The sequence below is a fragment of the Eurosta solidaginis genome, chromosome 1 (assembly GCF_040869045.1).
Source record: "Eurosta solidaginis isolate ZX-2024a chromosome 1, ASM4086904v1, whole genome shotgun sequence".
Classification (NCBI taxonomy): Eukaryota; Metazoa; Arthropoda; class Insecta; order Diptera; family Tephritidae; genus Eurosta; species Eurosta solidaginis.
In genome coordinates this window covers 7,698,898-7,719,635 of record NC_090319.1, presented here as the reverse complement: position 1 = coordinate 7,719,635, position 20,738 = coordinate 7,698,898, and the positions used below count along the sequence as shown (strand labels likewise).

At 36.5% G+C, this 20,738-nt stretch overlaps 2 protein-coding genes across 7 annotated transcripts in view; both read left to right on the top strand.

Annotated features, from left to right (window-relative positions):
• Positions 1–20,738, top strand: part of dysf (dysfusion) — a 177,222-nt gene that overhangs the window by 92,805 nt on the left and 63,679 nt on the right. For all 6 annotated transcript variants that reach the window (XM_067778852.1, XM_067778859.1, XM_067778839.1 and 3 more), the window contains one exon: positions 6,656–6,837. In XM_067778852.1, the coding sequence (XP_067634953.1) occupies positions 6,656–6,837 (182 nt within the window). The remainder of the gene's footprint in view (positions 1–6,655; positions 6,838–20,738) is intronic.
• LOC137247890 (uncharacterized) lies at positions 9,041–14,027 on the top strand. Its single transcript, XM_067778824.1, has 2 exons — positions 9,041–9,240; positions 9,679–14,027. The coding sequence occupies exon 2, from the start codon at positions 10,246–10,248 to the stop codon at positions 14,002–14,004; it is 3,759 nt and encodes a 1,252-aa protein (XP_067634925.1). The 5' UTR covers positions 9,041–9,240; positions 9,679–10,245; the 3' UTR covers positions 14,005–14,027.

The window sequence follows — 20,738 nt, the reverse complement described above, 5'->3', positions numbered from 1 at the left end:
ATTAAGAGAAGGCGTGAGGTGCACATTATTAACCAAGCGCGAAAGGCGTGGATCCAAGCGCGGGGCTGCAAAGTGACGAACATCATGTATAGCTTTTACAACTATAGAATTACAAAGTTACTTTAACCATTAAAAAGAGAGGACTGTAGACTCATAACATGACTCTGCCTTCTGGCTTAACAAGCCTTTAAATAAGGCTTGATCAGTTATAGCTGATGTGGGAAGTGTAGGTTTGAGGAGGAAACTATCGAGCACGTTTTGTGCTCGTGCCCTGCGCTTGTTAGGCTAAGACTCCAGATTTTAGGAGTGCTACAGCTATCAGATCTAGAAGCAGCAAGTCCTAGAAAGCTTCATACAAACAAAAAGCTGCAAGTTATGCTGAAATTATTGCTAAATTTAACAACTTTCTACACCGATGAAGTACTTTGCCAAGGAGAAGATTGCCCACGTTGATCTTCGGTCGACGAAGTCAAGAATTCAATGTTCAAGAAATAAATGCCAGCATTTACTCTTAAGAACTTCTCAGTATACAATGATTGAAAAGATTTTCAAAACGTTGCCTCAATACCCATCCCAAAAAACAAAACATGACACATCGTGTTGAATTTTTATCTCATACACCAAACAAGTTTTAAGGTACTGCATCTAGATCAGAAGCTTATGTTGAGATTCATTTTGTTTTGAGAATGTCGGATAACAACTGTTGTTTGCCCTTGAAAAACAGCTGATTTTTTTTACTGTAACTCGTATATTTGAAATCTCATTTTTAGAAGTTGGTCTTGATAAGCTCTATATTCTTTGCTAATGTTCTTTTAAGCTCTGAAGTTGTTGTTATATAGTTTTGTCCGCTATACCAGATAGAACCCAAAAATGGGATGCCAAATAATCGAAATGCAAATTGGGCTGCATTCGTAAGTTGAAGAAAAAAAAAATTATTTTAATTCTTGAGGTTTCCTTCATCAGCTTTAAGTTTAAGGACGGTCTTTTACAAATCTTTTATCTACTTGTTGACTAAACTTAGACATTTTTTTTTGTTAACTTGCAAGAATATTTAATTTTTAGAAAAGAGGCCATAATGTGTTGCCAACTGATTTCGAATCACAACTTCAACCTCAGACCATTGCAAATTTTTGTGTGTTTTTAATTTCAGCCATTTTTTATTTTATGTTTTGATAAAATTTGTTTACTTTCATTTTTATTTTATACCTTTACTAAGAAGATCTTAATCAAAACTTGTACATTGATGACCCGCTTGCTGCACATCAGCACACTGCAGCGCATAGATCACCATCAACGGGCGCACCATCATCATCATCAGCAGCATCAGCAGCATCATCTCTATTCCCATCAGCTGTACTCGGCAGCAGCAAGGCAGAGAGCATCTATGTAGAACAGCAAAAACAAATACAAAAGCACACTAATCTATGAGTATAAGGATCGGTCAGCATATGAACACACATACAAACTCCTTCATACATATGTATATCTGTAAAATTACCAGCAGCAGTGGCGGGTGTGAGCAAGCTTCCACACAAAGTCAATAGCTACACTCCCAGCAATTGTTGCTGCCTTCGCAGTTGTTATAACTGCTATGGGTGATGTTGTAGTGGCATGTTTTTGCTGCTTTAGTAATTGTTGTTGGCTTTTTATGTTGCTTTGCTTGCCTAAACAAATATTACATTTGATGCATTTAAGTTGTTACTCATCTGCTTCTTAACAGCCCATTCTCCACTTTTGAAAATTCTTCATTTTATGGTTTTCTCTTTCTCAAAAAAAAAAAAATAAAAGATATGGTGTATATTGAAATTTGTATTGTTTTTGTTGTGCGATTTGGCGATTGCTGCTGCACAAAATTCTTGGAACCGCAATTCAATCTTCAAGTGAAAATCTACACCAAACGATGAATACCCATTTTCCAGACAACGCCCTCTTCTCAGCACGCTCCCCTTTTTCCGCACCATTACTTTTCTTTTCCACAACGAACTTCATCACAAACAACATTAAGTCAATATGCGGGTATGTGTGTAGAAATGTTTGCTTGTAGCTGGCGCTATTTGTTTGGTACTTGACATGGCGCTTACGTTGATTTTTTTGTTTTTTGTTTTTTTTAATCTAAAAGTTTTACCAACGAAATTTAGCTCTTTTAAATTACTTGTAGGCATTGCTTTATTAAATTTCTTTTCAAGCTCTTTTATTTTTGTTGTAGCCTGTACGTTTATTTTGCTGCATCGCACAACTCAAACGATTTGTCAATTGTAGTTGTCGAATTGTTGTACTTTTGCGAATTTCGCGCATTTGCGATTTTAATGTGTTCAAAGTTAATTTCTCATTTGTTTGTCTTGTTGAAATTAAAGAAAATTGGCATCGCAAATATGCAAATTAGCTGCATTTAGTGAGTTCAGTTCATTTGAAAATGTTTTAGCAAATTACAGTCATCTGGCACCATTGGAATAAAAAATGCTTAAGGCCGAACAAGCAATGCTTGTCAAAAAAGATTTGCATCTCCATTAGAAACTTTTATAAATTGAAATTATTTGAAAAAAATAAAAACAAAAATCAAGAAATCGACGGGCATATAAAATCGTCCATCTGCGAGAGCCATAGCTTGAATAAATAGTGAGAACATTGAATCCCAAGCTCTTTTCTCCGGATATATTGGCTTTTAAAATAAGTGGCATGTGGAGTAAAGCACGCCTCCTTTTCTAATGTAGAAATTATGAGAAATTTAGTCAATTCTTGACTAACCCAATACAATTTCTTTTTTTTTTTCAATCTTCATCTGAGATATATGCGGAAGCTCAGCCCATTCTTAAATATCTAATGTTAGTTCTTGAATGCGTCACAAATAAACGCAATACGTTTCAAACTAAATAGAACATTTTTCCAAATTAAAAAAAAAAATTGGTTTTCGGAGTAGCGTTCCAATATTTCTGGAGTTCCTGAAAAGGAGAAAAAAAGTTTTACAACTACTACAGTTTACAGAACATTTTTTTATTCTTACAGGAACTGCAGAGCTATCAAAAATTTTAAAGAAGTGTTTTTTAATTCTCAAATTTTTTTAAAACTTTCAACTTTTGATAAAATATAAATGTTGGTCACAGAACTTTTTTTCCTTTTCAAGAACTCAAGAAATATTGAAAAATTACTGAAAACTGATTTTTACTTCCTTTATATTAAGACGGTTGAAATCTTGCAATCGATTTTTAAGTAACTTCTCATTGAGCTAGAAACATGAAACTTTACACAGAGGTAAGAAAACCGTAACAATGCAACAAAAGGAAAAAAGTTCGTTAGGTGGCGCACGGATCGAAAAAATTAGATAATAATTTGGAAATTTGAAACCGGGTTTTAAGTAACTTCTAGATGAGCTAGAGTCTAAAAATTTAGAGCTTAATTCAGAGGTCGTTGATAGCCGATTGATTGACTAATAATATCTCCTTTCCTACCAGCTTTCCAATCCAAATAATGTGCGCTCCACTTTTATATTTTTATTTCTCATAAATATTTTTGCAATTTCTATGTCATAATTTAAAAATAAAAATTTAGCAAGAATATGTCTTTATATAAGGAGACATTTTTCGATGATTTTTTTCCATTTGTATAAAGGAAGTGCTTAAAATTTTTTTATTTTATTTTTATTTTGTTTATTTTAGGAACTCTAGAACTATTTGGAATCTTCTCAGAACAGTGTTCTTTTTTTCGAGATTATGTATGCCAACTTCTCAGATGTGTTGTAGAAATATAGTAGATTAGTGGTCAAATACTTTATTTGAAACAATTTTTATAAAACACAAATTGCATCTCCAAATTATTTTGTTTATTTTTTCTGAAATTGGAGAACACATTAATTTAAATTTTGACTAGATATATGAAGTCTCTATATTGTTATGGTTTTTATGAATAAATTGAACAAAACGCTTGAAAAGTTGCCTTAAAATTTTAGCTCTTTTTTAAAGCTTTTGCAAGTTTTTATTATTCAGCCTTATTTCTGTAAAAAAATTCGCAACACTGATCCTAGTAGAATGATCGTAGCTTAAAAGTTCTGTTGAAAAGGACGTATCCCAGACATTCTGTTAATAAAGTCCTAAAAAAAAGCTTACATTTTTATAGTTCTAAAAGGATAGCTTCTTAAAATAAAAGTAAACCCATTCGTATCTGAAATATTAGGAAAGAATACAAATTCAGTGCTTTAGGTGAAAGACGCGTAATGGTGTGAGTAGCAAATCAACTGCCCTGTGTTGATTCAGCTAGTGAATCTGTTTGCAGTTTGTGTTGCTTACATTCAAAATAAGTTCGCCACACAACGAGTTAATTAACGAAATAAAAATGCAAGGGAGAACTGAATTGAAGGTATGGTGAATTTTTTTGTAAAAAATGTAAACTAAAAGGAAAACATTGAGGCGAACTCAGTGTCGAGTTCAAATGAATTAATTTCTTTACCATGAGAACTGATATTGCGTTTGGTTGGATTTGATATGTTTTTTCACAGGGTAATTAATGCTTTTGTTTTTTGTGTTTTTAATCATTTTTATTCAATCTTACTTGTTCTTATTTCAATATTGATAGACTGAAACAATTTACTTAAATATTATTACTTCGCAAATTTCCTTTTCAAAATAAATTTAGGTTAAATGATGATAGAGCTATTACAAAGCTTTCTAATATAAACTATTAGCCGCGTTCGATGTATGCAAATGATCCCGTCAATGCCGTGTTGTTTCGAACTAAAATTCAAAGATAAATCAAAAGCCGTGAACAAGTTGCAACTTTACCTCAGCCAAATTAAATTAACTTCTTTGAACTTCGCTCAAATAATTACAAAAGTCAACCACTAATCTTATCAGAATCTTTAATTTTGTACTACCTAATTTATGTGAATAGAAGGAAATTTTACAATGTAAAATGATAGGCGGATGCTGTTTAATTTAACACTGCCATAAACACGTAATATTTAAACATTAATAGCCCTGCGTTTTTTTTGTTTACGTCTTTTGTACATCGCTAAGGTAGATTTTATTAAACGATAAAGTGCTGATTGTATTGCGCAATTTTTATATTCAATGTATGTATGTTATTAGTTGAATGCATAATTAAATGCAACTTAATTTAAAAAAAAATATTTAGTATTTAAATTAATAAGTTTGAGCTTAATATGCACGATAGATAGCTTCAGCAAATTTATTTCTCTTGATTATACAGTATTTCAAAAAAAAACCATTTCTAGTATATTTTCCCCGTAAAACCCAGAAGGCATGGGTTACGGTCAAAAAACCATTTTCATTTTTGTTAATTGGGAAAATGCTTACAGTAACACAATTGTTTTCTTAGTTGATATATATAAACTATATCATTGGAAGGGTCTTAATTTTTCATATACGATCCGTAATAAATCGGTTTATAGCGAACCAAGTACGAAAAATCCGTTTTCGTCCATAACTCATGATTTTGGGATGGTCCGGGGAAAATCTTGTATGCAATCATCATAGATCTTCAAGATCTACAAGAAAAATGGTATGACTTCCCAGGTGTCTTTGTTGTTACACAGTGTTATACGCCTATTAACAACTCCCAGCAAATCTATATATATAAAACTCAAACCATGTATGTATGGATCGGGTTGCGTCCTAAATGGATCGACAAATCACAACCAAATTTGAACCACCCACTAGAAACCTTCCGAGGATGGTTATAGGGTAAAAATAATACATCAAAGGGGCGTGGTAACTCCCATAAAATAGGAATCTTTAATACTGCATAACTCTAGAAGTATTTATTCTAGAGCATTGAAATCTAGTAAAGAGTTATATAAAATCAATCCGAAACACCGCTTAGAAAATGTGGGGTGAGGAATAAGAGAGCGTGGCACCTTTCACACAATTGGAATATTTCATACTGCATATCTCTGGATTGCTAAGAAGCTATATAACATTAAGTCTTAATGTGTGATTGGAGAAAAGGAGGCGTGGCAGCTTCCCTACAAATGCAGTTTTTAAGAAATATGGTTGCCGTATAAAATTTGGTTATTTTAACAGCTAAAGTTTGACTGCAGAGTTTGGTTTGGCTGTTAATCCTTTTGGAAATTTAGTAATGTTTTGAGGTTTGTAATCTCTAGGGTTGGTGTTTTTGGCTGCGCCTGAGGGAACCGGAACAATATTTCTGCTAAATTTGATATTAGCTGATGCAAGAGCGAAGAGAAAAAACGCTGTGGCACCTTTTGTGTGGTGGATATACAGCCCACTCTGCATTTGAATTGCCACTGCTTCTGACGAATTTTCTTGATGAAATTTCTTGCTTGTTTTTTATGAATGTTAATCATTATCAATTAAGTTGAAGATGTTTTTATTTAATTTTATGGAAACTGTTATTTTATTCATAGAGATTTAATGTCAAACGAAAATGGAAAATTTGAATTACGTAACTTTTTGTTGTGAGAAAAACTAACTAATTGTCCAAGCGCCGTTCTCAAAAGTAAACTTTAAGGTGCATCGGTTAGATAAAAACATTTTTTGTCAACAAATTTCATATTTATAGGGCCGATAAATTTTAAAGTTGACGTGAGAAAATGGCACTTAATAATTAAAAATTTGTAAACCTATATAAGTATGGCCGAAAAATTTATGTATAAAATCATATAAAAATTTTACCTTTTTTACAGATTCGACGCCAATAAATCTACAAAAGGCGCTTCAAAATTACGACGCGATCTCATCAATGCTGAAATTGCAAATTTACGAGATTTGTTGCCATTGCCGCAGTCGACGCGTCAACGTTTGTCACAGCTGCAATTGATGGCGTTGGTGTGTGTGTATGTGCGCAAGGCCAACTATTTTCAACAAGGTAAGTGAGTTAATTTAATAAAATTGTTTGTATGTTAAAAATATATTGTTTGTGGTGTGATGGCAGCGTGCTCCGCTTACCACACCGTATGCCCTGGGTTCACACCCCGGTCAAAGCAACATCAAAATTTTAGAAATAAGGTTTTTCAATTAGAAGAAATTTTTTTTAAGCGGGGTCGCCCTTCGGCAGTGTTTGGCAAGCGCTCCGGGTGTATTTCTGCCAAGCTTCTCAGTGAAAACTCATCTGCCTTGCAGATGCCGTTCGGAGTCGGCATAAAACATGTAGGTCCCGTCCGGCCGATTTTTAGGGAAAATCAATAGGAGCACGACTCAAATTGGAAGAGAAGCTCGGCCTTATATCTCTTCGGAGGTTATCGCGCCTTAAATTTTTTTTTTTAATTTAATTTAAAAACATTGCAAGCAAGTGTCAGGAAGTCGATTTTATAATTTTTGTAATTTTGATAACAGAAAGCGTAAACAATAGAGAAAAAGAGGGTTCCCAAATTTAAACGTTACTTGACGATGATATGTATATAGATCAGTTGTTTGTGTCTCCTTCGGATCCAACGGCTGATTTATGTGTGGCTTAATCCCCGCATTGTGCTTGCGAAGAAGTTTTCTTGCACGTGTTGGAGGCGCAGCCACATCAAGCAGCTGTCTGCTATTACTGATGTCCTAGTTGGAGACTGCCTGTTTAGCAAGCCATTTCGCTCTTTTAGATGGAGCACTTCCGCATCACAGCGTAATTGGTATTCAAACCTCCCGTGGTAGTTCTGCGTGCAGACTTGCAGCATACCATCAGTCGGGCAATTGTTTTACATGCCGAGAAAAGTTTTTCTTGTTCTATTCCGCAACTGCTGCCAGCAAGCGACCTGAGAATTTTTTGCGACTCTCCACATTGAATAGCTTCGTGGAACTTTGTAATCATGATGCTAATGAACACAACGTTGTTTGTATGTCTGTACCCTCATCCAATACCACGTATAGCCTTGTCAGTAGAAGAGTGCATCAAAAATCTCCAGCAGAAACGGGAAGCGCAATTTTTTGAAGCCGATAAAACTTTGTTACCAAAAGCTATGTCGTTATGCTTCTTAGGATTTGTTAAGTCTTCACGGTTAACCTCAGTTTTCGAGCAGCAATAAGTCCTCCTACCATTTAACTCGCATATGTTGGCCTACAGCCCTTCTGATTTTTGATTTGAGTATCCTAATATGTGGACCTTGTGAGGTTAGTTGTTAGATGGCTAGAGCTTCAGCTTAGGCCTTGTGAGGTTAGTTATTAGATGGCTAGAGCTTCAGCTTAGGCCGGGAAATTTCCATTGATCTGTGTTCAGAAAGGGTAATGGAGATAAAATTATCTCTCACAAAAAGTCCACGATAACAAATTTTGATGTAAATAAGATCACTAATTGTTAACTGTTTAGCTTCTACGGCATAAGACTGCTCATAATAAATAACTTAAAATAATTAGAGGCCAAAGGGCCTCAATGTCAAAAGATTCATGTCGGTCATAAGTTTAAGGTACCTGATCACTGCAGCGTCTTCCAAGCAGAGGTTGCGCAATTAAAAATGCTATTACTGGGATGCTCTCCAGTGCTACTACGGTTAGGGAACTCAGCATGCACTTCAATAGCCAAGCGGTTATTAAAGCCATAAGTTCAAATATGATGCGATCGAGGCTGGACCTCTTAGGGCTCATGGCTACAACTCAACCGAATGAAGATGTATGCCCGTCTATAGATGCACCTCAAGTTAGCTAAGAAAACCTAGGGCAGAAACTTTGGTAGGTTAGCGAAAACTTTTTCGTCGGAACTAGATAGCACGCGCTCTACTGAAATTATTAGTCTCACCAATGCTCATCTACCAATGGTGGCTGAAAGTTTAATAGGTCACTGTGCGAACAAAGCCTATTCTTGCTGCCGCTCACCATCATTCATGCAGTGAGGTGGAAACAACGTGCCACTTCATACTTTTGCCAGAACTAGACGAAAGTATTTGAGCCTTGTCTCACTAATATCTCCGAGCCGAGGCACTTATCCAGGGTCGATATCGGTCTTACTCGAAACTGCATTGTTGCCACTCAATGGTTCTCTATGTAGCTATTGCTTACATCGCCGTTATCTTAAGTGTTATCACAATGGATATTCATGTTGTTCAAGCGAGAGTATGTCATATTGAATGAGTTTTATTTTGAGTGTAGAGCAAAGCACTATTGAAAAGAAAGCGCGCAAGGCGACAATAAAAATCAGCTTTGAATTAAACAATAAGCGATGTCTTTTATTTGATAAGCGAAAACATTTTGGTCCATCGAGCCGAAGGGTGCATTATTTACAGTCAACTTCATCGAAAAAAAAGTTAAAAAAGTGTTAAATAAAGCGATTAGTGGCGTAATAGATACATTTTCAGTTAGCAGCGAAAATTTTGTGCAAAATGAGAAAATGTGTTTGTGTTTTGAATGTGTATACCTGAAGAGCGGAATGGGTTGTTTTCTCTTAAAAATTGTTCCTTTTGCTCTTAGCTCATTCTACGGCGTACTGTGAAAAAAAAAAAATGCTCCTAATTGGGTTGAATAGGAGGCTGATACTGCTAAGAAGTCTTGCGGAATTTTGGCAATTATATGCAGTCATTACATTTAAAGTTATCACATTAATTTACCGATACATATGTATGCATTTTTGCGTTTTATTTATTTTCAAGCCTATTTTTTGCTTGGGAAAATCCGAGCACTGTGTGTATATGGATGAGATGAGTAGTAGAGAGCAGATAACTTGATATAAATGTTGCTCAATACCACAGCGAAAATCCATATATGTTTTATATTATATAGTTTTATTGCTCTTAAGTGCTCAGCGAAGAGGAACAGCGGCAGCGTATGAAATAGCGTTACTCGGTCAGCGAAAGATCTCAGCGAAGAGAAAGAGCGACAGCGTATGGAAGTGTGCTGCGCAAACAGCGAAGATGTATGTATAGTTTTTATCGCCGGCGTTGCTGTAGCATTATTGCGTCTTGGGTTTAGTATGTATCATGATGCCGATTTACACAAGGCAGACAGCAGTGTATAGAGTTTTATGCATGAGGAAGAAAGTAGGCTGTGAATATTGGCAGAGTATGACCTACTGCGATTAAAAAAAAAAAAAAAAAAAACAGCAACAAGTGATGGTCCATATACATACAATGCAGACGCTGCGAGAAAGACTTAATTCTCTTCGAACTTCGTTTAATAGTAGTCGTTGATATACAAATTTACGGCGTATTTGCGATTCTGTTTATACAAAACTATTTAAGATTTTCAGTAGATTTCTGGAATTTTCTAACAAATTACTATCTTGTCGCTTTTCGATTGTCCCAAAGGGAATCTAATTGATTGTTTAATCGCATTTCTGGATAAATTGGTATTATTTGGTCGAACAATGCCGAAAGCAAAAGCAATGCAATCTTCAGCGGGAAAAGGCAAGAAGAGGGCAGGCGAATCAAGGTGCGAGGAGGCAAAGATGAAAAATTTACCAAGTGACATATCCAATTTCTTAGCAGATCCGACTTTCTATCAACCAGCACAAGTAAAAATATTGTTGGGGGTTGGTGCGTGGGCTCAGCTGATGCAGGAAAACATGCGTCGTCTATCTTCGGGGTTTGTGGCGCAGGAGACTCGCTTAGGCTGGCTTCTATTTGGCGAACCCCCCACTAACTCACACGTTGTGGGGATCAATATAGCAGACGGCGATTCTACGAAATTTGATGAACATCTTGAGCAATTAGTACGAAATCTTTTCGAAGCGGAAATTTTAGCAGGGGACGAATCAAATTGGACAGAAGAACAACAAGAGTGCGAAACCCATTTCTTGGAAACGCACACGTTTGAATTACAGCAGAAACGATATGTTGTGCAGCTTCCGCTTAGACGTGATTGGGATCGTATTGGCTCTAATCGCGTAACAGCATTGCAAAGATATTTACGGTTGGAGCAGCGATTTAGGCGAGAACCCGAACTAAAAGAAAAATATAAGGCCTTTGTAAACGAATATATAGCCAAAGACTGGTTAATGCTAGCAACGAGACCACCAGAAGGAAAGGCATATTATATTCCCCACCACGCCATTTTAAAGAAATTTCGAGTAGTGTTCGACGCTTCCTGTTCAACGGATACCGGCGTTTCGTTGAATGACGTCCAGATGATTGGCCCTAAATTGCAGCGAGACTTGATCGACCTACTTTGGGGGTTTCGCTTGTACGCTTATGGTATATCGGCAGACATTAAGCAAATGTTTCCTCAAGTCAAAATATCCCCGCGTAACTGGGACCTTCAACGAATATTCTGGAGAGACCACACCGAGAAAATACGTGAGTACTGGCTTACCCGAGTGACATTTGGCATGGCTTCGGCCCCTTTTTGTGCAGTTAGAGCCATGCAGCAGTGTGCTAGGGATAACGCGGTAAAATGGCCGCAAGCGGCAGAGGTTGTGCTGAACAATTTTTACATGGACGATTGCTTGTCTGGGGCTGACACGGAAGAGGAGCTACTATCCCTATGCAAGCAGTTGCAACAGATTTTGGTGGCGGGAGGCTTCGAGCTTTGCAAGTGGCGGTCAAATTCGAATCATGTCCAACGATCTCTCAATTTAGAATCTAATGATAATGACCATTGGTTCAATACCTATAATGAAGCATCTGTGCTGGGTCTAAAATGGATTCCTTCTACGGACGAGTTGTCCTTTGCCGTGAAGTCGCTAACTGATGTAGATCCTGACTCTTGGACTAAACGTATGGTTTTAAGTATCACTGCGCGGATTTTTGACCCCGATGGGTTGGCATCGCCATTTATAATAAAGGCCAAGATTTTGCTCCAAAATATCTGGCAGGAGAAGTTAGGGTGGGATGCGATCTTACCTGAACCAATAAAAACTATGTGGCAGAAAATATTTTCCCAAATACATCAATTCAACAGCGTACGAGTTCCGCGTTGGATTGGGTTTTCACGACGACTTGACATAGCGTTGCATGGGTTTGCCGACGCTTCGATTCAAGCATTTGGAGCAGCGATATATGCAGTTATATACGATAATGAATTAGTAACATCAAACCTATTGCTGGCAAAATCTAGGGTAGCGCCATTGAAAAAGGAAACAATACCTCGACTTGAATTACGGGCGGCAACGTTGCTGGGTGAATTAATGCAGCGTGTAATGACAATTGGCGAAACACATCATAAGATCAAAATCCATTCGGCTTATTGCTGGTCGGACTCTATGGTAGTATTATGTTGGTTAAAACGAGATAGTGCCTCTCTGAAACAATTCGTGGCAAATAGGGTACTACAAATAAAGAGAAACACAACGACGTGCAAGTGGAGGTATGTGACCACCGACGCGAATCCGGCCGATCCAATTTCCAGAGGCGTGTCAATGGACGAGTTGATTAATTCCGAGCTGTGGTGGAAGGGGCCCGAATTTCTACGGCTCCCGGAAGCTATGTGGCCGAAGACACCAGATGAGGTACATGAAGAAGTACGGACAAGTGTTAATAATGAATGCCGAGTCAGGGTTAGTCGAGAATCAAGGGGGGCCGGTTATCAGCCTATGGTCGGTATAAGCGTAGTAGTAATAAAAGATCAGTCATTATTGTACCGGTATTCGTCCTTTACTCGAGTAATCAGAGTAACAGCTTGGGTGTTTAGGTTCGTGCGAAATTGTCGAGCACCATCGGAAACCAGGCGGAAATCATATTTAGAGATTAGTGAACTCGAGGGCGCGTTGGCAATATGGATCAAACAAGAACAACGCGACCATTTTGGGGACGATATACGACAAATGGAGCACATTGGACAAGGTGTGGGTAATAGTAAAGGGCTCCGTCTGTCAAATGCGATTGAAGCATTGACCCCATTTCTTCGAGATGGGATACTTCGAATGAGAGGCCGTCTGCAAGAGGCAGATTTACCAGACTGCCAGCGCAATCCAGCCATACTACCGGGAAAGGGAAGATTAGCTTGGCTAATAGCACATTCGACACACTTGCAGCTACTACATTGCGGAGCACAGCAGTTGACAGCTGCATTAAGGCAGAAATATTGGATCATAGGGATGCGGACATTATCAAGGTCCTTGATCAAACACTGTGTAAAGTGCGAACGGCTAAAAGCAAAAACGTGCGAGCAAATGATGGGAAACTTACCAGCTTGTCGAGTACGCCCAGCTCGCCCATTTTTGCATTCGGGAGTAGACTATGCGGGGCCCATCCAAGTGCGGCCAGACCGTCGCAGAGGCAATGTGGTTCTAAAAGGTTATATCGCCGTCTTCGTTTGCATGGTATCTAAGGCGGTCCACTTAGAATTTGTATCCGATCTGTCCACCAACGCATTCCTAATGGCGTTTATCCGCTTTACATCTCGATATGGCCACTGTCTGCATCTCTGGAGCGACAATGGGACAAATTTTGTTGGTGCAGAACGAGAGCTGAGTCGAATGCTGCAGACTTGGCGTGGTTCAGATCTCTTTGAGCAGTTATCAACACGGCAAACCGAGTGGCATTTTATTACCCCATCTGCTCCTCACCAAGGTGGGTTGTGGGAAGCAGCCGTGAAGGCAACCAAGTATCATCTGCGTCGGGTGATGGGAGCCCGACTATTAACCATAGAAGCTATGCAAACGCTATTGGCAGAAATAGGAGCAGTTCTCAATTCACGACCATTATGCGCTCAAAGTGCAGATCCTCAGGATTTGAATCCATTGACGCCTGGGCATTTATTGATTGGCGAAGCTTTGGTTCCAGCTTTAGGTGAGCAAATACCAGTGGAACGGCCGGAGAATCGGCTCAGCTACTGGCAATCACGGCAGCTCATAACGCAGAGATTCTGGAAACTTTGGAGTGACAGTTACCTACATGAGCTACAACAGCGTCCAAAATGGCGAGAAGCTAGACAAAATATGAAGGTGGGCGACTTGGTAGTTATAAAAAATGAAGTAACACCACCGACTTTATGGAAAATGGGACGAGTAACTGCTTTGCATCCAGGTAGTGATGGATTAGTACGCAATGTAACTATTTGGACTGGGCAAAATACCATTAGCCGTCCCGTGCAGAAACTTTGTATCTTACCAATAGAACCTGTTGAGCCTCGAGCTGTATCGAGTCTCAAGGCCGGAGGATGTTCAAGCGAGAGTATGTCATATTGAATGAGTTTTATTTTGAGTGTAGAGCAAAGCACTATTGAAAAGAAAGCGCGCAAGGCGACAATAAAAATCAGCTTTGAATTAAACAATAAGCGATGTCTTTTATTTGATAAGCGAAAACACATGTTGTCCTTTCACTCAACCTAATCCAACCCAGGGTCGATTTTTTTTGCCGTTAAAAAGTGAGAGAAACTTAAAATATAAATTTACACTTGAACTGATTACAATTATTTAGTTTTACAAAAAAAAAAAAAAAAAAACTGAGAAAGCTAATAAAAAGTATTAAAACTGATTTCTCCTAACGAAAAACATCCAGCATTACACGACATCTAAAACAACGTCGGAGATTATCTACCAAGTTTTCATTTTGAAACTCAAAAACTGTAAATGAAAGTCTCATTTTAAATACAATATAGCTATCTGTGCAAGCCCTTCACTCCAACTACCACCACACCTAACAAATTAGAATTTTAGAATTCAAGTTCACTACCTTGAACGAAAATGATTATACAAGCAATGCAGTTATAGAAAAAATGTTGCGCAACAAAAATATACGCACACACATACATAAACGAAATAATTGAAGCTTACTTAAACAAAACCACAATAAAGCACAAATAAAAATTACAACGGCACCGTTAATAATCGAAAATTCGCGGTAATTACAATCCATAAACAAATAACACAGAGCACACGCCACACAAATCGCAACACAACAACAACAATGATAACTATAAAGAAGAGTCGCAAACTGCAAAATTATTTGAATTGCGGGTGTTTGAGCTTTGCCAGTGTGTGTGTGTGTGTGTTTTGTTGGTTTTAACGTCGAACTAATTGCCATCTTGCATAAGTTAAAGGTGTGTAACAGGTTTGACAAAATAAAGCAACAAAAACAAAACAAAAAACGAAAACAGAAAAGAATAAAAACTAAAACGCTTTTCATTTTAGAGATGAATAAAAATTATAATGGAGTTGGGAAAAAAATGTTAAGACATAGGCGTTATTGAAAGGCAAGCAAATGTGAAAGATTAGAATAAAAATTTTCTATCAGAAACAAAATCAGATCAAAACATCTTCCAAGGTGTGGCAACAGTCATCTGTATAGATGTGTATACATTAGACTGGGTCGATTTATTAACCGATTTTGCGCCATACTCAGGAAAAAAAGTTCCACTACGCATACCCAAAAAAATAATTTTCGAGCCTGCGAAATTTCATTTTTTTTACTTTTTTCGACTTTGATTTTAAGGTTTTTTTCATGGCTTACCAAAAAAATTTTCATTTGATTGTGAAATTTTCATAAATATTTTTTTCTTAAACTGTTATCGACAACGTTTTTAGCGGACATTTTTGGGTCGGACAGGGTATACATATGAACATTTTTTTAGTAGGTCATGAAAAAACATTAAAAATCAAAGTCGAAAAAAAGTCAAAAAGTTAAATTTCGCAGCTTCGAAAATTATTTTTTTGTGTATGCGAAGTGGAACTTTTTTTCCTGAGCCCAAATCCTAAAAATCGATGGCGCGATATCGGTTAACTTTCGTCCATACAAATCGATCCACCCTAGTATACATACATAGATTTATTTCACCGTGGTGTGATGGTAGCGTGCTCCGCCTATCACACCGTATGCCCTGGGTTCAACTCCCGGGCAAAGCAACATCAAAATTTTAGAAATAAGATTTTTCAATTAGAAGAAAATTTTTCTAAGCGTGGTCGCCCCTCGGCAGTGTCTGGCAAGCGCTCGGATTGTATTTCTGCCATGAAAAGCTCTCAATGAAAACTCATCTGCCTTGCAGATGCCGTTCGGAGTCGGCATAAAACATGTAGGTCCCGTCCGGCCAATTTGTAGGGAAAAATCAAGAGGAGCACGACGCAAATTGGAAGAGAAGCTCGGCCTTAGATCTCTTCGGAGGTTATCGCGCCTTACATTTATTTTTTTTATTTATTTAATTTAAGAAGTAGTGAAATATAACCAACAATTGCAATACTTCTCTAGCAAAAAATACATTCAGGACTTGGTACCGTCTGAGGAAAATTATAAATACTAGGCTGATCTATTCACAATGAAAAAATCGCTCAGGTATAACAGATTCACGTAATTTATTGTATATTAGCTGTATTTCTTTGCTAACTATTACAATTAAAACACTAGCTCGCTTACCGAATTGCATGGAAAGCAACAATAAAAATTAATCGAGTTGAGTTGGCTAAGCGGTTTCAGTTGAACCGCTTAGGTAATTGTCGACCTGATTGATAGTGTTGTATAGTGTTGCATATTCAAAAATAGGGCACTATTGTGAACGAGCGAATGGAATGAACATACGAATGTGCAGATAAACAAAAATAAAAGAATAACAGCGTGGCGGCAGGGTGACATACATACAAACAAACATACGCATTTCATATATTTTGTTTTTGTAATTCTCTGGTTGAGTGTCAAAAGCATACTGCGCTAGAAGTAGAAATGTCATAGCAGCTAAAGAAAGTAACAATTAGTTGATAAACTTTCACCATCTATATGCTTTTGCCATAATGAAACTGTTTAGCTAGTTGAAGCGTTTTTTTCAAGCTCGCTTGCAAAAAAAAAACAACTATTGTAAGCTTTGCCTATAAAATCGAAGTAAAAAGGAGATGAAATTCTCAAAAATGTTTAAAAGACGCAGATCGAATTAACTGAATGTGTGCATATAAAATAAAGTTGAATATATTTTAATATATCATCTGCTTCCAATATGTAAATAACCTGCTTTTACTTCTTTGAAAATAATTGACGCACGCACTAAATATTTCAACAATAAATATACGCATGCGCGCTGAATTGTTATTTTGTTTGTTTGTCAACCAATGGCTACGACTCAATTCTGTCCGAATGTACTAATTTGTACAGCAAATTCTCAGAATTGAGTTTCGTCAAATAAATAAAAATAAATCTAATCAAAGTGCGCTTAATTTCGAAGATACGTAAACACGCAATGGAAGATGACAAATTTGATCATTTGAAAATGTGTCTTGTGGCACAAGACCTGCCTTTTAGATTATATACTAATTTGGTAATGAATAATAACATGTGTACCTAGTTATTTTTTTGGAAATGTTAGAGATTGAGAGGAATCGACCCAAAATAAGTGATTTTCATTTATTTGTATGTTTTTCTAAACTTCTAAATAAATGTTGGTAACAAAACACCACTACCATTAGGGTAAACATAGCTTTTGGTATCGTACTCGATTAAATATTCACATATCTATCGAAGACTTTTTTATCAAATATTTATCGTTTTTAATCGATTACAAATCAAAAACAGCTCGATAACAATCAGAAATTATTCGATAATAATTTTATAACTTTTCGTTAATAAATCGGTAACTGTGCGAAATTTGGTTTAAGAACAAATCAACAACTTTCCGATAACAAACCAATAACATGCCGGTAACAATCCTCTAATAATAGCAGCCCGATAACGTTCCGCATTTATAAATACATTTTTTCAAACACTGCCAAAATTATTCCGAAATAGTCCCAAAACTAGCCCGAAATAGTGTAGCTAATAATCCCGAAATGTTACCTAGCACATTTCCAAAATAATATTGAAGTAGTACTTAAAACAATGCGGGAAAGCCCCAAAACACTACCACAACTATCTCATCTCTAATCCACACAACATAATCCCCAAACAGTCAAGAGATGACCCCAGAAAGTTTACGCATATAGTCCGTGTGTGAACCCGAAAATATATTATCGGGACCCAGTATGATTTTTCTGGTTCGAATTTGAAGAAATAACAATTTCTTTAAGACCCTCATAATCACCTGATGTTAAGTTTACAATATGTTAATTTTAACAGATCAGATGAGAGCTTGTCAGTCCGAAAACTTATTTCGGTCACAAAAAACAGTTTTAAAGAAACCTTTGGCAATAAATCTACTTAATCGATTTCAGTGATAGCTAAAAAACAGTAGCGTGCTCTACCTACCACACCAAAGATCCTGGGTTGTTCAAGTCCTGGGCAAAACAACATCAAAAAGAAACCGGTTTAATCAATTAGAAAAAAAATTTTTTTGTTAAAAATTCATCTACCTTGCAGCTGTTGTTCGGAATCGCCTCTTTTATGACTAAGCAATTTTCTATGTTTCGGAGAAAAATTAACGGATCGTAATGAAATTGTGTACACTTATTTTCCTTATAACAGAAAATATTTCTAGTAGAAATGGAGGGGATCGGTTATAGACCACGGCAACTTGGATATAAAACAAAGTTAAAAGGATCGAAGACTAGAATAACAAGCTATAACTTAGCAAAAAATAGTTTTGGATCAATGATATATCACTTATCAAGTGTTATTGTAAGAGGAAATGGGGAGACATTTTTTTTTAAACTGTCGGTGCCACGAGTTATGTAGAGAAGTAAATGAAATGAAATGTGCAATTGGAGCTTATTCTGAGTATATAAAGTTCGGTTACACCCGAACTTAGACACCTTTATTTGTTATACCTTTCATGAACATGAAATGGTATATTAACTTTGGTCCGATGTTTGTAACGTTGAGAAATATAGAAGATAGACTCACTATTAAGTACACCCAATTGATCAGGGCAACGAACTGAGTTGATATAGCCATGTCCGTCTGTCCGTCCGACCGTCTGTCTGTTTGAATGCAAACTAGTCCCTCAAATTTTGAGATATCTCAATGGAATTTGGCACAAGGATGTATTTTTGTATTATATTAGACATTTGTCGGATCCGGTAGGATCGTACCACTATAACATATATCCCCCATACAACCGATCGTTCAGATAAGACGATTCTGGTCATTCCTGCCGCAATTTAGAAAGAATAAACGTGAAACTCGGTGATATATATTTTAATATATCATAAAAGATTTTCTGAAAAAATTACTTTGATCGGAGCTATATATAGTATATATCCCGTACAACCGATCGTTCAGATAGAGAGATTTTTAGCCATTTCTCCCTTAATTTGCGATATAAAAACGTTAAACTTGGTGATATTTATTCTAATATATCATAGAAGATATCCTGTAGAAATCATTTCGATCGGAGCTATATATACGAATGGGATAAGATTATTATTCAGCCCCATTCCTGAAAGTTACGAAGTCTTCAGCACAGCCGAAGACAGTACCGTCCTTACTTGTTTTTACTTATTTTTAAACCTCAGTGAATGTTCCCTTACAATGATTAAAAATCAAGCTTATCGGTGTGCGTTGGTTTAACGCCGCTTATTATAGCCTGTCAGTGTGTTGGAATTCTGCGACTTCTGTGCTTGTATGAGAGCTTGGATTACATTCTCGAATAGTTCTCTGTTGTATCCACTATTTACTATGTATTCATGGCGGTCATAGCTGTAGACTTCGTTTTCGGCAAATATGTATATAGGTAGGTTTTTGTGCTTACATTATCGTTGTTGTTTTAGCAGCATTCGTTTACTAGAAGCAGTAGTATGAACTGTATATTGATGTGCTATACTTGATGGCATTCATCACAGTATGAATCTCTAATTAGCTGCAACTAATTCATCTTATTACCTTAAAGCCTTCACACATACATAAGTACACCCCCATTTAAATGCAATGCTTGAATGTATCAATTAGTTCATCATTTATTGAAAAAATAAATACGAATGTTTGTATCATAACGTGCCAGGCAAAACATTCAAGTAAAATCGCTTAGTTATTTATTCGAAATTGATTTGCAATTTTTGCAATTGCCAGCGCATCAAAACAATTAAATTGAAAAGAGTTTATAACAGAAATAAGATAATTAATAAAAAATGGAAAATGTTTGCATTAAATAATACCGAATGCAGTGCTGTCAGCAGAAAGCGAAACCTATAATTTTAGCTTCTAGTGGAATTGCATTTACTTGGGATTGCCTATGTATGAGTGCGGTATTTGCGACGACGTTTAAGTATAATTATGTGCCGTTGTCAATGAGAATTTTACTGCTGCTACTTATTATTATTTAAGTTATTTTAAATAAATTGTTTTTCTTAAATTTGAATTGGAAATTTTTATTTTTTTTTCACTGTTAAATTTTAATCAACGTACTTCGGCGCACCCAATAAAAAGTTGGCTGTCAATTTTAAAATATATTGCGGTATAAGTTGGAATGAAGAAATTTGTCAAACTCTAATTCAGAAGATAATAGCGAAAAACTTTCTCAGCTTTTTGATTGGCTACCTTGCTCCTTTCAATAATTATGACTCTCTAATTATTATATATGTTTATACAAATTCATGTATTTTTAAGAACCTTCGATAACGTGTTTGTAGGAAAGTCAGTAACTAGTAATAAATACTAGCTCGATGGTTTCTAAATTTTCTCTAATTCAAAGATCAGCAATGTGGGTTTCTTTTTATTTCATATTTAAAATATATAGGCTATCTACAAAAAAGGTGCCACTAACTTTAAAGAGCTTTTACTATGAATTTGCTCTATTTTCCTACACCTTAAAGCCTTTCCTACTGATATTCCAGCAAGTTCAGAACTATCGACAAAGGAGATAAAATCGTACTAGAAGCAACATGTAAAATTTCTGTGTCAATAAACCAACTAGTTCTAAATTGGAAATATATATCTAGTTCGGAACTATAGAAAAGGAAATACAACGGGGACAACTTCCACCGCCTAGGCGTCGCCATGTTAAATTTGCCAGTTGAAAGCACGTAAAGGAGATAGACGGCGAACTAGGAAATAGAGGCGCAGCAGTTTTGAA